Here is a 25,631-nt window from a genome sequence, read left to right on the forward strand (position 1 = left end):
AGACGTTTGGTCAAGCAGGAAGAAGCAACTGCAGCACTGCAGTCAGTGGCTGAATGGAATGGCTATAGATGCTTTATTCAGTGCCAGTGTTTTTTTAGCTGGCGACCTCCTGTCTTGGCTGAGTTCCTCTTGACATCTGACAACGAGCTGACAGTCCTGGAGACTTCTTCTGCAGTGAGACCTCCCACAGGAATGTCACTCCTGTGAGTAGGCAAACTTCAGATCGGCCCATGAAGTGGAAGATGTCCAGCTGAAATACAGACCCTGAGACGGTCTTGTAGTCGCTCCCTTTCGTAAATGCCATTTGTTTAAGCACTGCTCTCCTGCTAGAGATAGGCTTGAATGTTCTCACAAAGCAGTGCTCTATTCTCACCGCGGGTGCTCATTTCTAATTCCTTTTAACCCTATATGATGGCATTTAACCGTACCACTGGGCATAAACTGCTTTGGAGTAGTTCCACTCCTTTAGAAGAGGAGGATGGGACACCTTTGGGAACAGGAAAGTTTTTGCTTGCCACACGCAGTTATGTACCAGAGGTCTATCTAGTCTATTGATCTTCAAACACTGTTGACTTAATTGACATATAAAAGTGCTCTCTACATTTGTGAGCGTGGTTGGAGTGAAGATTCTTAAGTTGGTCCAAATAGCTTAAAATTTTCTTTTATTACTTTCAGATAAATAATATGCCTGGTCACTGACCGTTTAAATGTAACTCACATTTCCTGACTGTTCTTAACAATGATTGTTGTTACCAGAACTGATCAACCAGGAAAGCGAGAGAGGGTTTAAGAAAGTTTGGTGTGCTTAATGGAAAAAAGGAGAACATGAAGAGGTTTATTGCTGGGGTCCATTGCTTCTGTTTGTGAGTTGGCAGAACAGGGAATCTGAGTCTGAAGCAAATCTCCTCTTCCTTTAGTGGGGAGGGGCAAAAATCTGAACTCCTGTTTTTAGGCAGCCTTGTCTGAGATGTTGGTGATGAATTGAGGTTTAAAGTTATGCTGGGAACATACAAGCCCTTTGGCAGGCACTTGTTATTTAGCAGAATTGCTGCCTGTTAGACTTGTGTGCCCCTGCTGATGGCACTAATCTCCATGTTAGCAGACAAAGTACCAGCTGTGCCTGGTCCTATTTGTACTATTTTAGCCACATGGATGTTCATCCACTTAATTTAGAAATATTTCTCTGCACTCATCATCAGCCACATGCAGGCAACTGAAATTGCCACATTCATTTTGACTTGGTTTTGAAAACGACAGATGCTACATTACTGTAAGACGTGGTGAAAGGGCTTTCTAGCTTTGTTTTTGTTTCTCATTTGTCTGTGATCATTTGATGTGTAAGTTATTCATGCTGATGAATGAGGCTACTTTTCTCCAGCGAGGTCTGCTCCTCTCATCAAATGAAGCAGAGCTTCCATGGAGGGACTGGTGCCGTTTATGCTTAGGCAAAGGACTTAGAGACTGCTCCAGGACTCAGGAAGGAGAAGAGTTGGCATATGTGGCTCACAAACATGCACAGATGTGTTATGAGGCAGTTATTACTTCTTCTTAATTATGTGACTTTTTCTCTAGCCTGAATAATTCAAATGAACAATACTGTTGTGAGCGTGCCTAAAAGCATGTAACCTTCTCTGTCCTCTAGGTGTGTGGTTTGTGTTCTGCTTGCAGTGCACGTATTTGAAGGGAAGAAATACAAAAGCATTTTCCAGGGCTTGCTTGTCAAGTGTGAGCCTTGCATAGCTGCTTCACATGCCTTGCCACCTGCAGAGCTGTGTCACAGTTGTGGTACAGGTGCCACCTTAACCTCATGGTCCAGCTGCACTCATGGTCACATAAGAGGAAGGGCCTGGGCCATTGTGCTGCTTACCACAGCTCTGGGGCCCAAAGGATCCTGTTCACAGACTGTGCCTTGTCCACCCTGTGGGTCACACACTGCCTTTCACAAAACCTGAGGTACTGCCAGAGCTCACAATGAAAGATGGTACTTAGGATGCTTAATGAAAAGCTTTGCAAGTCTAGGATGTGAAATGTGTGCTGTGTTGAAATTACTGTCCTAGTTTAAGTGTCTGCTTCATTGCGCCTGTGGGCTTTGCCTTAAATCTGTATTCTGCACCATGTTGTTTTCTTGTTTATGTTGTGTTTAGCAGTCCTTCATAATGTGTTTGAGTGGGGGTTTGCACTAGTTGATCTCCTCCATCTTACTAGTTCACTCCTCCATCAACTGTTCTGTAATACTGAGACACAGAAAGATGCCAGAAAGATTTCTGAAAGATTAAAGAAAAACTTTCAGTTGCATTGATACACACTGGCACTGGAGAAAGGTGTGTGGTAGAAGGGGTCAATCTTTCCTTACTGGAAATAATTTTTGAAGACCTTGGAATGGAAATACTGAAAATGGCTGATTAAATTCTTACCAAACAAGCATGTAGAGCTTCCTCTGTTTTGAGTTCCATGTGTGGAGAGAAAAGCCTGTGGAGTTCCTTTGAATGAGATTTCAAATGCATTAGAGCAGAGAAGGTTTTTCTGGAAAATTGGCTTTGCCTTTTGCTGCATTTGGCATCTGTGCTTGCTGAAGTTTATGGCAAAGCGGAGTCTTGTTTCTTGTGCAAATTATTTGGATGTGACCTTACCACTTTTATTTTGGCTGCTAACTCAAGCCCCAGTGGCTAGTGAATGCTGGATACTTACCTTTAACCGGAGCTAAGCAGAAATTTGACAAAACTTTGCTCCCTTCAATTTGAAGGCTTTTGATTTACTTTTATTAAACAATTATTGTTGGATTTGCCTTTTGGGGAGTCTTTGTTTATGGCATTCTAAGCCAACAAAGACCAGCTAAGCTGGAGGATGGATTATCGAAAATCAAAGCTAGCTCTCCTAATGGGGACAATGGAATCCACTCGGTGTGAGCCTTGCTGTGGCACCTGGGAGGCCCACACTCCAATATGATAAAGTATTTTCTTTGAGAGAAGGTCACTGAAAGTTCACTTCTACAGAGAAGTTCTTATTCTCAGTTAATGGGGCTCCCTGTTGCATGGTCCTGCAGTTGCCTAACATAAAAAGGACAGATTGTCAAAGAAATTACTCTTAAAGCTCCTCCCTGGCAAATTTATCTGAAAGGACAAGTGCTCTCCTGGCCAAAATGAGCGGTCCACAACCCAGCCACCCAAACTGTCATGCCCCTTTGCATGTCTACTGATTAGAATTTGTTAGCATTTTGATTCTGAACCTTTGTTTCTGGGCGTGTGCTGTCCTTTAGGGTTGTATTTTACAACAGAATCTCCTACCTGGGTTGCAGAGCAAGCCATACTGGACTTGATGATATTTAAGATCTTTTCCAACCTGAGCTATTCTATGATTCTATTTGATCTTTAAAGCTGTGGAAATAAAAAAAAAAACCTTCCTTTGAGGATTTTTCTAGTTCCAATAAAACAACTTCTTAATTTAACATGAAATATATGCTTATTGTATGACATGTGGACGCTTTTAGTCAGTCCTTAAGAACCAAACAACTAAACACAAATTCAGAACATACAAGCAGAACCAAATTTGGCTTTTTTGTGTGTGAGAGCTTTCCATATGTAATGATGTGTATATGCAAGAGAACTCTAGTCTTCAATGGGCTGAAATCCAACTGGAAATCTGGCTTTCTGGTGATTATGCTTTCTGGGCTCCCTTTGACTCAGCCGACTCATTTCTGTGGAAAGGGGAGAGATGGAAGTAGGATGTGAGAAATACGACCAACATCATCTGCAGGGAGAAATAAGTATGGGCTATCTGGGCTTACTTCAGCTTGGCTTTTCATGTGTAAATAGAGGTGTTGGGAGAAATACTGGAGAAATTCAGTTATCTTCTAAAAATTATTCTGATTTTGTACGCGTGGAAAAAGTAAGAATATTGGGCCAGTTTTTTAAATGGGCTTTGATTTCAGTGGAGCTACACTGATGGTAATAACATCGGTACTGTATTTCTGTAAATTTAAAACGCTGACTGGAGCATTATTACCAGGTTGTTGCTTTTATTATTACTTGATTTTTAAAAATCTCCTCCAAAAAGCATTCTGTGATGGCCTCTCTCTTTGTACCCTTCACTTGCACAGTTTAGAGTAACTGTGTTGGTTAATTGCCAACAAGGACAGGGCCATCCCCCTGCAGCCTGGAACTCTGTGTGTGAACAAGCTTGTGCTACTCAGGGGACAGCTGAATCAAACTTGACGCCTGCGGCTTTGAGTCTTTCAGACCACGTAAGTGAGCTTTGGGTTTGGCCTGTATATTAAAACTCAAATGTGACGGCAGCCTGCCTAGCCTTTATATGTGAGCCTCATCATATTTAATGTAAAATGTGTACCACTGTCTTTACTATCAAGTGTTATCAGTCTGCTGTGGTCAGTCTTCTGTCTCCAATGATATGCATGGGAAATAAGCAGCTTTCTCAATAGAAGCCCCTGAATCTCATATAGCTTTTTGTCATGACAGACACTTAGAGAAAAGTGGCATTAATTCTGCATGTTTGCATTTGAACAGTGAACATCACATCTTCATTTAAAACTTGTACTGCTGAGAAGCTGTGCTTTGGCAAGAGAGACAACCACTCCTCTAGACTAACTCTAGCTGGGGGCTCACAGAAGCTGCTCTGATGGAGAAATGAAGCTGCTGGGATGGAAACCTGAGCAGAATCTTTGCTATTTTCTTTCAATAACAAATTTACTTTTGATAAAACCAGAGGCCTCTTGGTTTTATTAAATGTACCTCTCTGTTCCTTGGGATGGAGGTATAGCATCTGCTGTGACAGCTTCTATCTTGATTTTTGACTTCTCTATAATTAGTTTATGTTCCAGCAAATCCTTTGTAGTACAACTGCTTTAAGAATAATTGAAAATAAAACAAAAATAGGAGCTTAAATTGCTTATGGCTTGCTTTGTAAGGCTTCCAGGCATTTGAGCAATTTTGTTAACAAGTATCCTGTAACCTATTTCCAAAGGCCACTAGTAGATAATTATATTTGGTTAATTTACATACTTTCTGTTTATAATCCTAATTAGTTCTCCAACCAGTAGTCCCTAGGCAATATGTAGTCTTACCTCATTTTATTTGCCATCCCTAATGTGCAAATTCTCTTAATTTACAAAAAAACGCTGTTAGGTTTGGTTCAGGGCTTTCCCATTTCAGTGCACATCTAAACTGGTTGATTCCATGCTGATTTTAAACCTATTTGCAAATAAGTATTTTACATTTTTATAGATCTTACATCTGAGAGCATTCTGCAATTTAGGGAAACTGACCTGAGTTTGACACAGAGCCTATTTTTATTGTGAAGAATCCCGCCAGCCTATACTCAAATCTTTGATTTGCTGGTATTTGTGAGCATGGGCTGGGGACAGAGGTGTCAGGTCTGTGACAGCATCAGCAATCTCTATTGTTATCTTTGAAACACCACAATAATGTACTATTTTTTTTTAGAAAAGCCATTTGAAATAATTCCATTTAGACATCATAGACTTCCTAGTATGATTCTTTTTGCTGCTATAAGGTCAGGCTTGCACTAATGTTTTGGTAATTTTGAGCATTTCTTTGAAAGCAATAAAAAGAACTGAAGCCTCCCTTTCCTGCCGTTTGCTTAACTTCTGCCCAGGTGTTCAGGATAACTGTCAGATTCTGTGAAACTCTGTTGGTGAACAAGCTGTAATATTAAAGCAGGTAGCTGATTTTTAAGTGACCAAAATGACAAATGATTAGTGTGGAAAATCTCAAAGGTATCTGAGTAATTCTTGGCCAATAATTTTATTTCAACATCCTAAAGAATGCACAATTTGTGCTGTTGTTGCTCTGCTATAATTTCTACACATCACATTTGAATTCTCAAATATGTTTCTGCTGTTACATGCATGCATACATGCTCAGCATTCATACAACCAGCACCTAAAGGAACTGTTAACCTATTTTTTCCAAAGAAGCCATTGCAATTTGATGATAATTTTACCTCATTAGAGTGTTTCAAATTCTACTCTAGAATTTACAAGTAGTATAAAGACAGCTTAAGTGCTTTTCCATGCCTGATTTTAAGGACTGTGATTCCACAGTAATTACAGCTCTGCCTGTCCATCTGGATACCTGAACTTTATTCTGCTATGGCACTCTCACCTGCAATGTGATGAACTGAACACAGTGATTTTAAAGAGGATGTGAGACAGAGACAGGAAGGATCATAGGTGAGTGTGCCGTGAAACTCTCAATTATGCTTCTCCTACTGTGCCACAGCACAGACAGCAACCAGCTTTTAGTGAATCAAGTGAAATCCTGGCTCTAACAAAGTCAATAGAAAAATCTTCCATAGCCTACAGCAGCAGCAGTACTTTATCCCAAAGGAAAGTATCATTTCAAGGTATATTTACAGAGGATTATTAGCAGTGTTGGACTTCAAGGGGCAGTGGCAATTTACGTTAGCTTAAGATGTATTTTCTAGTATTTAAAATAGCTTAGCATGGAATATGGTAGGCATGTAGTCAATGCCAATTGTATGCTGACCCACAAAAGGAATGGGGAAAAAAGCCCCAAATCTGTTGTTGGCTTCTTGATAGCAGACAAAATAGGTACTGAGAAGCTGTTAATCTTTTTCTTTCCAAATTTTGCCTGTTATCATTCAGGTTATGATTTTAGCTCTGAATAGTTACAATGGAAGAGTTCAGAACAGCAATTGATTAAAAGTTTGGGGGAGAATTTTTTAGTGGAAGAAAGCGAAAAGGGAGGGAGGGTGAAGAATCTAGGAGCTATTAATAATGAGTCTAGTTTGCTATTTATCCAGAAAAAAAAATCAAGTTTATATCTGAATTCTTATTTAGAAATAGAAAACAAGAAAAGGAGTGAAATATCTCTTTGAAATTCATTTTTTGTCCTTTCCTCCATCTCTTTTAATTTATAAATTTGTCTATTTTTAATGCAAACCTTTGCTGAAGTTTGTAGGTCAGTTTCATATACCATTAAGATAATATGAAACAAAACAGAAGAGTGGAAGTCCTGTTTTTTCATGCTTACAGGTCATCCTAAATGCCTTGCGAGGAGAACATCTGCCCTGTTCGATTTCACTCTTCATCTTCCTGCTACTTCTCTCTTGCCTCTTCCCTCCCCCTTCAGAAAGCCTCTTAACCTGCTGAATCTCCACCAGGTCAGGATCCAGTCCTTCCTGTTAGGCTTGACTCCAGCAGCCCAGACAAGGCAGCTGTGCTCTAGGGAGGAACGCTCAGCATGGCGCAACCGTAAAGGAGTCAAAACATTTTAAATCATTTGAAATATAAAACAATAATTTATTTTACTTCATTTTACTTGTTAACATTTGCAGCTAGTGATGATTTAATGAAACAGCTTTTATAATCCAATACGTTCAAATCTATAAAGCAAACGGTAACTACCATGGGCTTTTCAAATTCCACAAACTGTCTTATATAAACAAATCAGCTGTACATGCACATTTTTTTCAAGAGGTTGCAACGTTTGCAAACATGCTTTAAAATCTTTAAAGCTGCAGTATACTTCTCTTTGCTTCAGGCTTTTCAGATGAAACCTATATACTTTCTTTAGAAACCTTAAAAAGAAAAATGCTTAAGTGTTGATGGTAACTATAAAAACTGCTGTTCGATAAATGTTAAATATTACAAGAGAATGGCTCTATTAGGAATTCAATAATTCTGAGTTTAAACCTTGAGCTAAATATAGATAAACAGCACTCAGTGTAGAAGTGACCAACAGCAGAATAGTATCAGAAAATATGATTTCACAAAAAATACCTATGTGCAGTCGCTCTTGTGGGTTTTGCATCTTTTTAGACAAAGAAGAGCATGGGTATCTTTTCATATGAATATAGTTTAAGCAAATTACCTGTGTAAGTATGGTTACTACATTTCTGATATTTAAACACTTTATGTAAAAGGTAACAAGTAAAAAAGTACAATCAGTATCCCAAAAAGCACTGCTAATATTGCCTCTGGAGGAGCTGGGGTGGGCAAACTTTCTCTCCACTTTATAATGGAGATTCTGGCACCCACAGTCGTAGAGTTCAGTATTTGAACTATAAACTCGGTGACTGTATCTTATATACAAAAATCTTGCCACATTGAACGAGGCATTGATTTCTACCCCAATGGTAGTGTTTTATGTACATAATTTAGCAATGATGATTATACAGTAGTCACTGACAGGAAGGAATTGTACACTCGTGTTCCGTCTGGTGACTTTGTTCCATGGGTAAGCAGTTCCTGGATTGTCATCCAGTTGTCAAATATTTTTTTATTTCTTTTCTTCATCATTTTTTTGTGGCTCAGTTCAATGATATTCATCTCTTTCTTTTCTTCTGCACCTTGTTGTTCCTTTAAACAATCCAGCCTGCTCTGCATCATAAACTCACGTCTCCTCCTCTGCTCCTTTGCTTTCACTAAATGCTGCTTGCGCTCCTCCTTGCTCCAGTACCGGCCCATCTTCATTTCACTTATGGCATCGTCATCAGTAGTCATCCCACTGCGCTCTTCCTTGATCTTTATGGCTCGTTCTCTCAGCAACCTGTCCCTGACTGGTCTCTTGGTGATGTAGCGGGTTCCATCGCTTCGGACCTTCACTTTCCACTCCATCCTCGGCTCACTCTGGCTTGCACTGAAGTCTTTGCACATACTCACCAGACTCATTTGGCTCTGTGCGTATTCCACTGCTGATTTCTGTTGGATCAGCTGCATGTAGCTCTGATAGTGCTGTGCGTGAGCAGGAATATGAGCATGCTTATATGGAGAGTGGTGGTATGGGGAGACACAGGAGCCAGAAGGTTTTTGGCCATGAGTGGGGCTTTTGCTTCCATCACTGGCTTTTCTCTCCTTGCATTCCATCTGTTTGCTACTGTCAGGATCTTTTGCAGTTGAATGGCATTTACCAGTGCTGGATTCATGACTTTCTGAGCCAGCAAATAAATTCTTTTGGGAGACACTATATGCCACTGCTCCCTCATTACCTTGACAGTTGATGCCTTCTGCAGTTCTGCACAAGGAATTGTCAGGAGAAATCTCGAGTGTGAGCGGCGTGCTTCGGCAGCTCTCACCTGTGTTGTATGCACTCGAGCTATCCTTGTCAGACTTCTCCGGGAGCTCTGTAATGTCTGAGAGCTCATGCCTGCGAACATCGATGCTTGTGTTGTAGTTGCGGAACCCACTGTTATGCAGCATCCAGGGCTCCCGGTACTGATCCTTCAGCTGCTGCATTTTATGAGCTCTCACAATGTTCAGGCACTCTAGCTCAATATTGCGCAGCTCCTCATTCAGCATCTCCAGCTCTTTGTCAACACTTTCTTGGTCGCTTTTGCTCATATCCAGAGTGCTGGTATGGTAATAAAGGCTGTAAGGGTTGGCAGACTTCACCTGACATTTGAGTTCCAGCAGTTCCCGGAATCGCTCACATTCATCTACAGGGATGCCAAGGAAGTCGACATCTGTGCAGTCTGCTGAGATAAACGACTCGTTGCTGAACTGCATATCACCACTTCCAAGGGTGTCATGACTGTATGTCAGCTTCTTCTGGCTCCCTAAAGTGTTAGAGGAAGTGGTGTGATCATCTGCATTGTTTTCTTGCTCAGAGCTCTCATCATTCCGAGTGCTGTCATCTGTGCGCCCTACGCCACTGTCCTTCTCGTGCTGGTTAGATAAAATAGTGGCTGTGTCAGTGGTACCACCGTCTTCCTCGTGCTTCTTCTAACAGTAAAAATCAAAAGACAAAGAGAAATTATTGCAAGGACAAAATATCTCAGGGTGTCTATTATGTAATAGTTTTCTTAATTGCTACCTGTTACGCTTGGTGCACTTTGATTTTTAGAAAGCATGGAAATGGTGACTGAAAACACACCTTGATTTGGATGACCTTTTCAGAAGAACTTGGTCTGATTACAGTTAGGAACAACACTAGAATGCAAAATTTCAACACGTTTCTTCTGGCATTTAGCTGCACAAAATTATCCAGTCCTACTGCGGTGCCAAAATGAGAATATCGCTCTTCCAAAAATGTGGCTCCCACAATGGCTGTAGAGTTTTTAAAAACTCCGGACAAAAAATGAGAAACTATTCATGAACTTGTATGATTACATTGATTGTAGCAGGATAACAGGGAATCCAAGTTCAAATCTGTCTCTCTGCATAAACTTGCTATGCAGAAACATTTTCTTTGCCTTTCTTGTCAGATATATAGACCTCAGTACAGTCATTTGCCTCAGTTCTTCATTTGTATTTTATGGCTTTGGGAGACAGGCAGTTTTTGATATGTGTGTGTATGTCAAATAGGGTACTTTATACAGAGAGCAGTAGCTCTCTGCCTCCTTTACTTATACTGTACTTAGCTTCTACTTTTGCCACTGATCCACAGCCAGAATGGTGCAGTTCTGAGAAGATCACGTGGTCATAATGGAAAAAATGAAAAAGGTAACATTTAAAAATAATTCAGTCCCCAAGAAGTTGTTTGTGGATAGACATATGATATCTTGATTTTGCAGTAAGTCTTTTTGCTTCGATTGTCATTCGAGACACTAAACGTATTCAGTCATGCTCAATATCGGAATATTGAGTGCGATGTGAAGCTTTGACACCATTGCACAACAGAACAGCAGTACCTGCTGAAGCATGCTGGCAGTAAATTGCATTGCCTGGTGGTGCTGCTCCTCCAACATGTCCATGTGCAAGTCATCCAGAAAATCATTTCTGTCATCGTCCATCCATCCTTCATCCAGCTATGTGAAAAAGAAGGGAAAAAAAACCCAAACCAAATGTCAAAAGAATGAAAACTTGTAAATTAGGTTCCTTCTTTGTGGAAGGTGATTGGGAAATTTTAAGAGACTCCTTCCTGTGACAGTGCTGCTATGTCCTGTGAGGATGCACACATCTACTGAGTGTGGGCATTCACTCTTCTACCTTCTCCCACCTCAAACTTCAACAGCATGGCTTTAATGTCAACAGCACTTTGCATGAAACCAACACAGCGTTTTCACCCACGGAAATGCTTCTGAGCATCAGGGCTGTTCTGGTTTGCGTGTCATTTGATTAGGATGTATAAAATACTCCAGGGTGCAAGGCTTAAATACACCACTTGTGAGGCAGCACAAAGAGCCAGGAGCAAAAATGCTTGTACTGGATATGTGAGTCTTTTTACTCCCAACCTGTCAGCCCCAGGGGAGAGAGCTCAGAAACATGTAGGCTAACAAGACAGTCATGAGCATGACCCCGTGTTTCTGGGTGCATTGGCAGGGGTTGCTTTCCCAGCACATGGAGCAAGAGACAGATGAAACAACAGTGCTGTTTGTTCAGCATCTTTGTTGTGCTAATCCCCACTCCACGAAGGGATCTGGTACAACCTTTTATTATGTTGAGGATGCTTCTTGACAGTATTTAACTACATTAAGAGATGATATTATAAAGATAATAATTATTAAAATGATAAATAATAGATATTTTAATGAATGATTTATCAATAGCTGTAGGATTTAGAATTCAGTATGGTCTTCAAAGCCACAGCTTGAAATCATCCGAAGTATCTTGCACTGACAGTTGTAACATACACTGCAGCATACATAAATCACTGAAATTCTTATACATTGAACTGTAATATAATGCATATCTATAAGTATTATGACTACTGCATTCTATTATTTTATACCACATGTATGTCCAGTTAAACAATTTAATACGGTTTTAGATAGATTTGGTAGATTTATTTCGGTTAAAATTCTTCAATGGTAAATACTTTCTACAAAACAGCAAGTCTTTTAATTAAGACTTTATTTATTTATTACTACAGTACCTGAATTTCTGGTCTTGCAACAAGTAAGGAGATATTCTTGCTCTCTTCACTGGTGAGAAGTGCTACGGCTTCTTCTCGGTTCTGTACCTCTATGCCATTGATCTTTAAAGGAAAGAGCAACAGAATGACATCCTTTCACACAGATATTTAAATACTGCCGTGGCCAGCTCTAGAGGGCTGCGTGGCTGGATAGATCCCAGTGCAGTACAAGCCAGAGAGCTTGAATCAAATTTAGGTAACTGTCAGGCAATGGATGCATGAAGCTGTTCCAAAGCTGTGCATGTGATGCACAGAGCTTGTTATGAGAACAGAAACTAGACAGTGAGCAAAGTCAGCTCATGTGGGTGGAAAGGAATGCCCTCGTATGGGACAGATGAAGCTATGAACACCATCCCCAGAGACTACATGGGGTGTGGATGTCTACATGCTTTAGTCTCCATGTAGGAGATAGACCACTTCCATCAAAAGATTGCTCTGCTGCTCCTTCTGGCATGCAGAAGTGGGTGTTCAGCCTGCAGTATTAGACACCCTGTTAATGAGGCTGTCCACTGAGATTATGCAAATAGGGTCACAATGGATTTTTTTTTTTTTTGTGGTAGAAGGAAAAGTTCAAAGTGTATCAGAATATGTGCTGGAAACAGATAGAATCCTCTGGCAAAATCCTCAGCCTGCAGACCAGGCTAGTATACAGCTTTACCTGGCCAGGAATATCAAAATTTGGCTGATACGTAGCAGAGGAAATTCAGTTGTCTTCAGAAAGTTAAAAGGAACTATAAGAATGGTGAAAGGAACTTTATGAGCAACCTGGTCTAGTGCAAACTGTTTCTGTCTATGGCAGGGGGACTGGAACTAGATGATCTTTAAGGTTCGTTCCAATCCAAACCATTCTACAGATACCATTTTAAAGGAGTGCTTTGTAAAAATGACGCTGAAATGAAGATGTGGAATTAAAATGGTTGCAGCAGTAGGTTTTAGTGTGTTACCAGGCTTTCAACCGTTTACACATACTTGAATAATGCGATCCCCTTCTCGGAGTCGACCATCTTTGGCAGCAATACTGTTGGGATCGATCTACAAAATAAGAGAACTGTAAGCACTCTGGAGATTTTAGGCCTCAGCCTCTTACGTCCCAGCGTAACCCCAGCATTAGTAATAAGACTGGCGGTAAGCCACTGTGCCTGTCATTGCTGCTACATGGTTGATTCCATCTTGTCAGTGATTACAGGACTTTTCCTTGCTTATGGAAGACACAGTGAAATGCAGATCAATATGCCAAAGTCAAAACCAAAACACTACTTCCTGACAGATGTCTTCAGGAACTGTAGGTTTGTCATGTTTGCATGATATTTAGTTACCTCATAATTTAACGTCTTGCTTTACAGCACAGTACTCTAATTAGAACCTAAAGATTTTGCCTACAGAGCAGGAAGGATTATAACCTAAGTGATGCATTCCAAAGGAACAGTTTAGATTTAGTTGATTTTTCCTCCCCAAACTCCTGTTGTGAAGTTTGGAATTGATCCGTGTGATAAAAAGATTTTATAAAATGCTACTTATTTTATGAAAGGAAGCAAAGAGAGACAAATGAGCCCCATATCTTTGCAAATAAACATGTAGATTTTTTTTTCTTCATTTATACTATTTCTGGAATAATTGAGAACAAAAATGAAAGCCAGAATGTATTACAAATCCTCTGAAAACGTCATCTGAAATTGAATGTTGAGAATATATTAGGGAAAAATGAGCACTAAATGTCAGTATAACAAAAGCCATTAGCCACCCAAAGAGAGGTCTTATAAATTATAAGAGATAATCAGACGTTGCAAAATCCATGTATTCCTGTGATGCAATGGAAAAGAAGCAATGTTTACTGTGAAATGTTTCAGGTGAAAACTCTGGTATTTTTAATGAGTGTAAGTCTCAAGTACAACACACATTTGGTGTTTGTACAGACTGAAATAGGGTAACATCACAGCTCTCTTCTCTAGACTTCAGAACAAGGAACATGCATACAAATAACAAAGGCAAGCATTTGTTCTGGGGTAGTTAATAATGTTCAACGCTGGAGAAACTGTCAATTTAACACTGCTTTCCAAGCGAATAAAGAGCCTTCTGAAGGCTGTGTGTTTGTTTTTTTCCACTGTATTTCTAAAGATTTCTCACTGAAGTCAGTAGGAGTTGGACTTCAATGGAACAGGATTTCACTCAGTTTGAAGAAAAGGAAAAATAATTAGATTTCTTCCAATTATTACTTTCTAGCTGTCATTTGAACATGGTACGAATAGAAGCCAGGAGTTGCCTTAAATATCCAGCACTGCAGTTTAAAAGACAAATTTCATCTTAAGGGAATCAGCCCAATCTTACCTCGCTCACATAAATACCAGTGTCATCCTCGTCATCCGTTCTGTAGCACACTGTAAGACCAAGCTTGTCCTGGCTGTTCACTCTGTGCAAATCTACTTCCTGAGGTTAAAAAAAGACAAGAAAGAGAGAAAAGACAGTGAGATACTTGTGATAGATGGAAGCTATTTTTCAAATACAAAGGAAATATTTTGCTTAAGTGATATAGTGGATGTCTTCTCATTTTACTGTGCAGACTAACTTAACTTACTGAGCAAAACGTGATTATGTGCATACAATCAATACTTCAGGCATTTTTGGCCCCTCAATCAATACACTGTCATTTTGAAAACAGACCTTTTATTGATCTTAGAGAAAAAAATTACCTATATTTCATGTAGAGGTAAGACTTCAAATACTAAAATGCTTATGAAGTATGATTTCAATATTTGCCACAGCTGATCTACATATCTTCTTATAAGCAGGGATTTTTTCCTGTCTCTTCAGAGGAAAAAAGATAATATTCTATTACCTTAACTTGTATAATTTTTATGAAATGATGTAACAAGTTTCTCATATGTGTGATTGAAGATCAATATATGGTTAACAAAGCATTTGGTGCTAGTAAGAGAAATACTTCAATATCTTGCAAAGGTGTCATGTGAGTAGGTTGTGGTTTTACCATTCCAGGGCGGTGATCAGGTTGGTCTTGGAGACATTTAAGCCATCTTAAAATACATGGTTTTCCCCAGGACTTTTTGCCACAAGGACTTCCTCTGGGCTCTTTTCTCCTAGGTTTGCTCCTGGTTTGTATAAAAGTGTTGCAAGATGTTCACCAAGCTGTGGGATGCTCCTGGCTGCCGTGTAGTCTGTGTAAACATCTCTGTTCTCCTCCCTTCTGAAGGACATCCCAAGAACCCGAGGATCCTAGGGAGCCTAACACACTTAACTGTCTTGTTGTGACTGCTGCATCGTCTCATCCACAGGGAGGAAGGCTGGTTTGCACTAGCTAGAGAAGGAGTAACAAGTTGTGGTTTTTTTCACTCTACTCTCTGTGGTGAGCAAGGCTTTGAAAAGGGCCTTGCTTCTCTGCAGCTTAAACCTAGCTATGGGACTTCAGCCCTGTTGCAGTGAAGGGATGGAATGGGGCCAGGCAGAAAGGGCAAAGGGACCTGTGCTAAGAAGGGGGAACAGCCCCTGTGTGAGCTGGGGGCTCTCCTTGCTGTGCTCAGGATGCATCCAGCTTGGACCTTGTGTTCCTGTGAAAAGTCCTGCTAACAGGATTCATTATTTCTGAGCGTCTCTTCTGTTTTGACCTGCACTGTGCCATTTGTAAGGGCAAGATAATAAAACAAGCTGATATGAATAATTTATTGGCATGTCAAGATGACAGCTGCCAAGATCAGCAATCTCATGTTATTTACTTGTCAACATGTGTAATTTCTTTTTTTTTCAAGAAGCGTTGCTGTAAATGTCAGTGACATTTCAGATGGTATTCAAATGGTTTCGATCAATAGCATCCATGGTGAGCTGCTGCTCTTTTTCTCTTTTTCACTCTCTTTTGTTACACACTGGATGAACACAATGCTTTAATAATTTTTTTTTTTTTTTTTTTAATTTAAGATTTCTAAAGTTTTGGAGGATTTCTAGAGAGGAGGTAAAAAGTTTTCAGTAGAAGTGAGACAAAGTAGACTTGATTCTAGTCTTAGCTGATGTGATTAATCCTTGGAAGTACCACTGCAGCTAACTCATTTATTCTGGATGCAATCAAGCTGTGATCTAGAGATGAGGTGAGAATGTGTTGAATTGGACATAATTCAGGCATATTTCCTGCCTGCTTTAGCAAAAAGACTTCATGTTTTGAGGGAAGTTTTCATACTGTGAAATAACTGTGAGAAATTAGTGCTATAGCTCACTGCTGTTTGTTATGCTGGTACTGAAATCATATATAGTGTTAAAAAAAAAAATAAATATATATATATATATATATATGGCAGTTTTGGTCATATTTGAAACAGATCCTATGTAAGCATGAACACTTGCCAGCACCTTCTTGGAGGTAGTAGCTTTGTTCTTCCCTCTTCCCTTCAGCATGTTTTAATAACAATAGGTGTTTTTCCAACAGTACACGAGTATGGGGAGTACTGTGATAATTAAAAAATAAGTACGTGTCTATATTTAAAGTAAACTTTCTCTGACATTTTTAATACACTGGAAGGTAATAAATGATCTAGTATATTAAATAGTATATATTTTAAAAAGAGGACACATGCTTTAAAAACAAGCTCAGAAATAAAGCACCCAAAAGCTAAAGCAAATAGAATACTCTTAGAGCAGGTGTTTAGAACCTCAATTTTTATGAGTAATTTGTTGACATTCTTACCCTTGGGTACAATCCCTGTAGTCCTTGGCAGGAATGGAATAACTTGGTTTGATGCTACCCAGATAAAATAATTTTGTGTACTTAGTGGTAGGAACAGCTGCTGTCTATGGGTCTTTGCATCAATAAAGTTTTAATATAATCATAAAGGTTTGAAATTTTTGGGAGATGAAAGTATGCAATTCCAGTTGGAGTTGAAGAATCAACTCCAGCATCTTCTGAGCAAAGGTTATTTCCCTTGTTTGGGGTGGGATCTGTGTAACGTGCAGATACATGAAAAGGAAAAACAGAACAGAAAATTGGCACCTGCAGGTCCAGATATTGTGGTAGTTTGAGTAATTGTACTAGGAATTAATTAAGCTCTAGGAATTAATGTGGACCCAAAGCACTTTGAAGGTTTAAGTCTGGACAATGACGTTGGACTTGCTGTGTTTTACTCCCCTCTCTGCTGCCCTGCCCAGGGCCCAAGTGTGTGAGCCTGCAGTGCTGTGTGCTCCTGCTGCAGAAGCAGCCACTGCATGCACGGCAGTGCCTGGCCTGCTTCCAAAGCCCTGCTAGGCACCTGCTCATTCAGTTTGCACAGGCATGCTGCACAGGCAGGAGATGAAAGCATATTTAGTGCTCAGCCAGGGCTCAGATGCTGTTGTAATGAACGCTGTATGAAATGTATCAGCCACCTACAATGAGGAAGGGGGACACTGAAGTGTCCCAGCACCTGGTCTAGATCTGCACAAACCAGTTAGCAGACTATGCTGCTATGGACAAAATGTGTCAGTATCAAGGGATGTGTTAAAATGATAATTGTGAAAATCTCACATATGATGCAAGTTTTACACAAATGCTTTCAATATTTTGCTTCTTTATGCCAGGTTAAAGTGAGATTTTTAGAGATTTTTGAGAAAAACAAGCTTGCACAGGAGATTTGTTTGACAGATTACCGGCTCCATGTGAAATGCAGGACCAAGGAGGGCTCAAAGTGCTTGCTGCTTAAATCCACATGGCATTTGGAGAAGGCAGGAGGAAATAGATGTGCACTATGACATTGTACCCGCAACTGCCCATAATAATAGATTAGGAATAAGTAGTAATAGTAAATTAACCTCTGTAAACTCAAGAGAGCCTTCATATGCAACAGATTATTGGATTATTGTACTGGTGATTTAAAATTATGGCATGCTTTGTGTATTTATAAAGATCCAAGTCCTTTCTCAAACAAGACAGAAATGAACAGTAGAAAATTGGAAGGAGTGGGCAGTAATGGATAAAAAAAGAAAATAGTGCAAACGTTCAGAAAGTACTGCCTGAAGTTTGCACAGTAAGGGCGCTGCGCTGTCTCTCTCTGTACTTCTTTTTTTTTTCCTGAGCTGACTTCTGAGATACCTGCTGAGCAGAGCCCACTGTTCAGCACAGTCACTGCTAAGGTGTGAGAGCACACTGCTGTCCTCCTGGCATCAGGGCTGTGACTGCAGGGGGGGAGAGTGGTCGCAGCTGTTTGGAATAGGTAGGAGGTCAGTGGCAAAGAGCAACGTCAGCTTTTTTAATGAAAAGTTCATGTATGTTCAAGATGGAGTGAGAGCACGAGAAAGGAGATTTTCTAGATGCTAGCAAATGTTTCGTGTTGCCTTTCATCTCCAAGCTGTGCTGTCATCTCTGATGAGCTCCGTTCTCTGCTCAGAAAGAACACAGAGTTGGATATAGGAGGGGGTAAAGGACAAAGTCAGATGTGAGAGAACAAGTGTCCTTTTATATTTAGGATGTTCTCCTTTGTAATGTGAGAAACTAGCTCACTGAGAAAGCCCTCGCTTAGGCTGCATGGTTGTTTGAATAAACATATTAATGCATAATGCTGCTGGGGAAGCCTGCAGTGGCATTATTCTTCCTTGATGAACCCAAAGTGACTTCTGGATGCGCCTCTGTGAAAAATGAATGTACTTGAATTTGCAATTGAATCCAGAAATAGAATAGAATTCAAGATTTAGTCCTCCTTTCCTGGTGGCATGCAAACTTAAAGAGAAAGGAAATAATATTTGCTCGTTTTAGTAGTAGGAAATATATGACAGTTACCTCCAAATCCTCAGTTTTTAGATAATATTGAGAGAGAAAACTGAGAACACAATTTTGGTGTCTTGGCAATACTGCCAGCATAAATTCCTTCATGTGAGTTATTTACATTAAAAGCTTGTTGTGAACTCAGTATTTCACTGTTTTGTGTTGTGTTTACTTGGTACAAATCACTAACCACTCAGTTGTAGACCATAAAAGTTTGGATGAGGAGCTGCTGATTTAAATTCAAAGCACGTTTTATGGGCACAGAAACCCATAGGGCTGACTTGATGGCTTTCTTACTTCAGGCATTCTTGCTGCAGTCAATGAAACAGTGCCTTTGTGGTGCTTTAAAACATATCTATCAAGAGGCAAACAAAAAAGCAACTAGCCAGTTGAGTCCCCGTTAGCACTTTGACCTCACCATTGATCATAGTCACTGCAGTTTGAACAGGAATCTTTAGTGGTTTGTAAGAAATACTATTAGGCTACAGAGACTTTTCTAACATTCGTCCCCCTGTGCTACCGAGCTGATCACCTTTTATCATCAAGTACTATATCAATGTCAAAATTATTAATGTTGTGGTTTAAGCCATATTAATGTCTGGCTACTAAAGAGCATGTGTTTAAACTGTTTTCAGCTCAAGTGGTTGACCTTCTAATAGAAGCAATATGATTTATCTACAATATTAGATTTCCTAAAAGATGGATTTTGAAAAGGCACTAGCAGAAAATATTAATTTGTTCTATGTTTTCCCTTAAGACTGGATTTGTGTTCCTTTTTATTTAAGAAAAAAAAAGGCATTTCTTTAAAAGAAAGGCCTTGAAGTCTGCTAAACAGGGTTTGTTTTGCTGACACTGATTTTATCCTGACTTCTATTTGGGTTTGTATACAGAGATCAATTACTACCAGATCTGCAAAATTTGAAGACAGCTTGCAAACTTTTTATGGAGATTGAGGCCTTGATTCTGCAAACACTTTTATAGAGGGGAACAACTTCATGCTCATAGAATGGCTGAACTTTGCTTCTGTTGAAGCTGTTGATAAATCTGTCACTGATTTAAACAGGACTATAGATAGATTGCCATCACATGCTTTGACAGCTTCTGTAGCAGGACCAAGATCTAAGAAGTGAGATGTGCGAGCAAGCGAGGAGTCATCCAGTCACTTACTGTTAATCATGAACGTATTTTCTGGATCAAATATCACTGGAAGTATTGAGAAGTACTGAGGTACTTTGCTGCCATTTATTATAAATTGTGAAAAGCATTTCAGTGGGCCAGGACTGTTTAAGCAGATGCAGAAGTAGGGCCTCCAGTCCGTACGCTGCACTCTGAGTGGCTGGGAAAGGGTTATAAAACTCAGAATGAGAAAACTGAAAAAAATCTTCTGATGGCACATGCAAATATGAAAACCACGAGTGAATTTTAAAGATGTGCCAGGCAAATGAACTTGCATATCTTCATGACTGACCTCTGATTTTGTATGTATCCTCAAGTAACTTCAGTAATGAAAAAGGAAGGAGTAGCTTAGTATAGTGTCAGAGCTGTTCTAATCTTTTCTTGTAAAGATAAAATATTTCTAAGTAATGCAATTGAGAATGTCTGTTTCTCAGCTGGGGAACAAATAAGGGAAACAAGTGTTTTTTTATGATGACTGTGTGGAATAGGTCCTGCCACTGAGCAAACCTGAAAAACCTTTGAGATTTCTAGAGAATCTAAATCAGCACAGTCATAGAGAATTTACCTGATGGAACTAAGGAAGGAATTCATTATTTACGTTAATTAGCTGAAGATCTAGCTCATCACTCCATGGCACATTGTTAAATACATTGCTAAAGGTATCAGTAAGGTTTGCAACCTGCAAAGTAACCGAGATGCAATGTTATTAAGACTAACTGCTTTGAAATGGTCTTCTCACTTTATACAGGATATAAAGACCAGGACATCCACATGTTAGGCTTTCAGTAAATGAACTGGTTACTAAACATGGAGTACCTCCAACTCTAACTCGTCTCGGTCCATCTCTTGATGGATTCCTCCCATGTAGTCATTTGGGTCGTAGTATTCATGTACTGATGGATGACTGGAGAAAAAAAAATATTTGTTACAGTAGCACTCAATTCTATAGTTAGCACAGCAATGCATTCCAAGCTTATAGCAAGTCATCATGGAACAGAACAGACTAACAACCAAACCATGAAGGTGCACGCAGTTAATTGTATACATTATAGCATTTATACCAATAAATGTATTAGACAGCATGTTACATGTATTGCAACATGAATCAAACATTTGACACCTGATGATGAATGAGAGATTTGTCAATGAGTCTTAACATTTGATTAGTGACTTTTCCTCAAGTGTAAGGCTGACCTGGAGAAAAATACAGAGAGAATGGTGGCAAAATAAGAAGAAATACTGGATTATTTATTCACGAGCTTGGGTTATTTGCAGAGATGTACATAAAATCTACTTCTGTGGTAGTTTTTCTTTGCCCTGAAGACAGAAAATCATATTAAGTATTTTAAAAATAATATGCCACCCAACTATTTTGATTTAAATCAACAGCATTTTGTTGATTGACTTGAATACAACAGGCTGTGCATAGTGATTTAAATGCCATTTAAATATGCACCACTCTATTCATGCTGCCATTCACTACTGGCACTGTGCTTTTTACATCTTGAGCTCTCCAACAGCTTTGTTGTCTGCATGGCAAGTTTAAGCAGTGTGATTCTTTTGCGATCACTCTTTTATATGCTGCAATTTTATTTCTACTTTCAATTCTCTTAACTAGATACATGTTTCTCTGTAGGTGTGATAGTATTTAATTAACAGCATCTGCTAACTGGTTAAGTTACATAATTCACTAAACACAGACTACATTCATTTGAATAGAATTTGGAAAAATAACAGGAAGTATTAAGGAAGCATAAAGCACATCCTCAGAAACTTGCGTTCCTCTTTGCTTGTACACACTGGGTAACAGCACAGTGCAATAGCAGTCTGACTGCCCTTATATACAGGACAGCAGTGAGGCAGGCTACCAACATCCAGAGCTCAAAGTAAGGCCAGCAGTTGGAACCTGTGCCTAATGATGGAGGAGCGATGAGGCTACCTGCAGGACTGGGCTGCCATTATGTGGGTATTTCAATGGAATGTTCATGAATTAATCTTTGGTTTGGTTTTGCAGCTGGAAAGTGGCAGGTAGTTGACTGAGGTATTGAAAGCTCCTCTTGCAAAAATATTTGAGAGGTGACCTAAGAACATGTGACCTCTGCTCTAATCCCTATTTCCTGTTCACTGCATACAAGCTCAAGTCCAGCTTTGTCGAGCATTTATGCTAAAACATGCAGCTGTACTTGAATTTTCAATGGATGACAGTAAGTAGCAGTGCAGTAACATTTGACTGAACCATCTTTCACGCAATCAGCACTGAGAGCCCTGAGGAATAGACTGCACACAGAAGAGCAGTTCCTGGCTGAACACATAGATGTTAGCATGCCATACAAGTCACTTTGGAGCTATACAAGATTGGTGCCTGTCTGCAGTCAAACTCTACTTGCTAGGAGTGCTGACAGTGCTGTCTGGAGAGGCATGCTGGCTGTGTCTGTGAGCTGGGTTCACCTCTCAGGCTCTCAGTGGAGCTCCTGTTCAGAGCCATACTGCACAGGCAGCACATGAGCACGTTGGCACAGCTTCTCACCCCAGACAGAGTTGTCTCAGAACCTGGTATTGCTGTGGACTGATCAGATCACAACACAACAACTGAGGCATTCAGCACATTTCAATTACTTTTTCCATTGGGGTGGTATGTGGCAAGACAGGCAATTTGCATGGAGTCCTTGGGGAGCTCTTTTCCTCTTGAACAGCATGTGAGGGCGTGGTGTGTGTGCACCAGGAGATAATTGTCATTTTTATTTGGACGTACAAAACATCAAGCTACCATTAACAATAATTAAAATTTGATTCTAAAACATCCATGACAGCACTGGTAAGTAATTTTAGTCCTAGAAAATAATTTATTTGAGTAACATCGCTGCAGGGTTATAATAAAGTAATTAATACACTGGAACAGAATGTAGCGACTCTTAGCATTATACAATTTATGGCAGCCATAAAAAATAAAGTTAAAACATAAGCAACCCAAAGAGGCAATGAGAGGAATTACAAGAAGCAATAACTTTATCCATCAAACGCCAAAAAAATGAGCTTTATGAGGCTGTGTTGTGACTCAGTGGCATTACTCATGTGAGTAATAGCTTGTAATGTGTAGAGAAAGTGAAAGTGTTTTGAATTATGAATCGATGCTATATGAATCTTGGCTATATCTGGGAACACAGAACCACCAGCAAATAAAGGTATGTTTATGAACTACTTCTGACATGCCATGTTAAGGAGTGCAAGGATTCTCAAGTGCTGCACAAACAGTTACTTACTCTTCGGGTAGGAGGTATGGGTCCAGCACTGAGACAGGTGGGGTAGGTGAGCCCATCTTGCTTAGAGCCATGATGTGTTCAAAAGTGATGTCTGTCTGAGTGCCCACATCCACCAGCTGAGACTCGGGAGCAGTGAAGATCTTGGTGCGTGGAGTTCTCCTCAGCACCTGCACCACGATGGGCTCCTTGGCTGTTTTGAATGCTTCCACTGCCTGCTCATGCGTTGCTTTAGATAAATCCTTCCCATTGACCTGTGGGAGAAAAGAAAGCAAAACAATGTGAAGAACAGCCAAAAAGTGGAGGGCAGCTTTGTTGTTGCTGGCTGTTAATGGAAGAGACTCGGTTTCCATCTAAATGCTCATATAGCAAGTACTAGGAATGATTTATGCGATGTTATGCATCTCTCTTTTTCACCTGTCACTGGAATGACTTTACAAATCCTCTGCTCTGCATTTAAATTTAATTAGCAGATTTTACTGGGATCACTCTGAACTAAAGTACAAACCAGTATCTCATTTATTTCTTGAAGATTAGAAATCTCTCAGCCCTCGTTCAAGCAAAATAAGTTATTGATTCTCCTGTAATTTTTCTGCTTTTGTTTGTTTGTTTGTTTGTTAATCATTTAATCTTGTTACTGAACTAGTGGGCCAAAAATTGCTATTACAGAATTAGGTATCAGTGTATACCTGTGTTTGATAAATACTTTTTCAGATGAGACACGACGGTCATACACTAAAATGGAGATTTCTTTGGGAGTGTGGTTTGCTGAGACATCTGAAAATGTGGAAGGTCTCAGGGCTCATTTACAAAGAGCTATGCTACAGAAATAGTAGGATTTTACCATCTTTTAACCTGCCAACTGTTGTCATTTTAACACAGACTTAAAGAAACGATTAAAGAGAAGCTGCCCAGAGCAATTTTAGCAAAAGCTGAATAAGAACATTGCAATCCCACAGCACCGTGCTACTGTCACATAGTTGTTGTTACGTTCTTTGGGCTGAGTCAGGTGTTGGCTCACGTGCAGACACAAAACGCAACTCAGAATTTGAAAGCTCTCCTAGCAGTGAGAGCGAGGATCCCTACGATAGCAATCCTCACCTTATGAATAATGTCTTACATTGTTCTCTTTCCAGACAGAAACTATTCACTTGATAAACTGCACTGCTGTATCTATCAGAGGTGGGGGCTTCACAGTGGAAACTCCTGCCTTCTGCATGGAAGAGCTGGGTTTCTCAGGTCCAAGAGTAGATCATATTTTTTCCAAGGAGTAAGACCAGTGGGTATAAATACAGAGCCAGGTTTTAGTAGTGGCTACTTCTTTGTCATTTAATTATTTCCATAAATGTGCTGAAATGTGCTAGTGTGGTGACAATGTGACATTAGTTTCTTGAATATGATTTCAAACACTAAAGTAAATGTCCAGATTCTGCTCTCTGTGTAAGCAGATAGCAGTAGTTCATACTGCAATCTGCCACGTTTAGTCCCTCCAAAGTAAGTGGGGCAGCTTACAGGGTGCCATCACTCAGTGCAGTAACTGAATTGAGCCCATACTTCAAGTGTTGCTTGCAGCAAAAAGCTGGACAATAATAAAGAGGGTTAACTTGAGTGCAGAATCGATTGAAAAGGCTGAATTCCCTCTGAATTACCTCGACCACATAATACTTATTACACTGTCATCTTTGCTTTATCTTGGACAAAGACACTAGTTTTTTGTAGAGCCAGCTGAGAATGGAAGATGTTAGCCTTGCATTTGCATTCCACAAACAGTTGTATTGACCACAATTGCTCACAGTAATGCATAATGTGTAAAGTTTGGCCCGGTCAAATTAGATGTCATTAACTTGCCCAATCAAGCAGATTACTTTAAAACAATTTATACAGCTGTACAATTAAGCTCAGTGTAATGTTTTCGCTGGAAAAAGGAAATGCTGATTATGGTTCCAGTTTTATTATTTGCCATAAGTTAAATTTCACTGTGTGCATCCTAATTCTTTTGGTACAACTAAGTATAGCGAGCCACCAAAATAAAAGAATCCAAAATTGCAGCAAGGATAGTTTTCTCCAGAATGTGCTAAAATAACTCTTGAGCAAAAAACTTTTTATGTGAGCTACCTTCCATGTCTTTGTGTTAAAGTCCGGTAAAATCATACACAGGAGATAGCTTTCCAATTTATTCCCCAGTATTGAAAGCAACCTGGATTGCAAGCATTGTAGTAGAGGTCTGCTGAGGTTCCTTAGGACGCTTCATTGCTGCAAATCTGTGGTCTGGTATCCCCTTTGTGCTTTTGTATGTGATTGCTATGTAAATGATCAAACTTCAAAATCAGACTGACAAAAGGTAGGAATAAGGCAGTAGTTTTTTTGTATCAGAAGTTGTTATTGCATAATTATTTCCAAGTATTTCTGTGATGTATGGCACAGAAATGTATCCTCATCATACTAGGCAACATTCTCTGGCCAGAAGCCGTTCACACGTTTCTGGTCAGTCTGTGGATCTCTTATGATGGACTGACTGACTGACTGCTTAATTCACAATGGGTAGAATCCCTTTAGCTCTGTAGGTTTTTGTTTCCGTCTGCATTTAGTTGTAGGCAACATGGTGTATATTATTATATT

At 39.7% G+C, this 25,631-nt stretch overlaps 2 protein-coding genes across 2 annotated transcripts in view; both read right to left on the minus strand.

The window, feature by feature from the left end:
• Window positions 1–25,631, minus strand: part of SHQ1 (SHQ1, H/ACA ribonucleoprotein assembly factor) — a 1,172,872-nt gene that overhangs the window by 139,977 nt on the left and 1,007,264 nt on the right. The window lies entirely within an intron of this gene.
• Window positions 7,274–25,631, minus strand: part of PDZRN3 (PDZ domain containing ring finger 3) — a 120,002-nt gene continuing 101,644 nt past the window's right edge. Inside the window, exons 4-10 of the mRNA XM_052679010.1 lie at window positions 23,016–23,266; window positions 20,572–20,659; window positions 14,175–14,273; window positions 12,819–12,881; window positions 11,811–11,912; window positions 10,627–10,743; window positions 7,274–9,718 (exon numbers count right to left, since the gene is read on the minus strand). Of these exons, the coding sequence (XP_052534970.1) occupies window positions 8,168–9,718; window positions 10,627–10,743; window positions 11,811–11,912; window positions 12,819–12,881; window positions 14,175–14,273; window positions 20,572–20,659; window positions 23,016–23,266 (2,271 nt within the window). The 3' untranslated portion in view covers window positions 7,274–8,167. The remainder of the gene's footprint in view (window positions 9,719–10,626; window positions 10,744–11,810; window positions 11,913–12,818; window positions 12,882–14,174; window positions 14,274–20,571; window positions 20,660–23,015; window positions 23,267–25,631) is intronic.

This window comes from Tympanuchus pallidicinctus, unplaced genomic scaffold (assembly GCF_026119805.1).
Source record: "Tympanuchus pallidicinctus isolate F22 unplaced genomic scaffold, pur_lepc_1.0 scaffold17, whole genome shotgun sequence".
Lineage (NCBI taxonomy): Eukaryota > Metazoa > Chordata > Aves > Galliformes > Phasianidae > Tympanuchus > Tympanuchus pallidicinctus.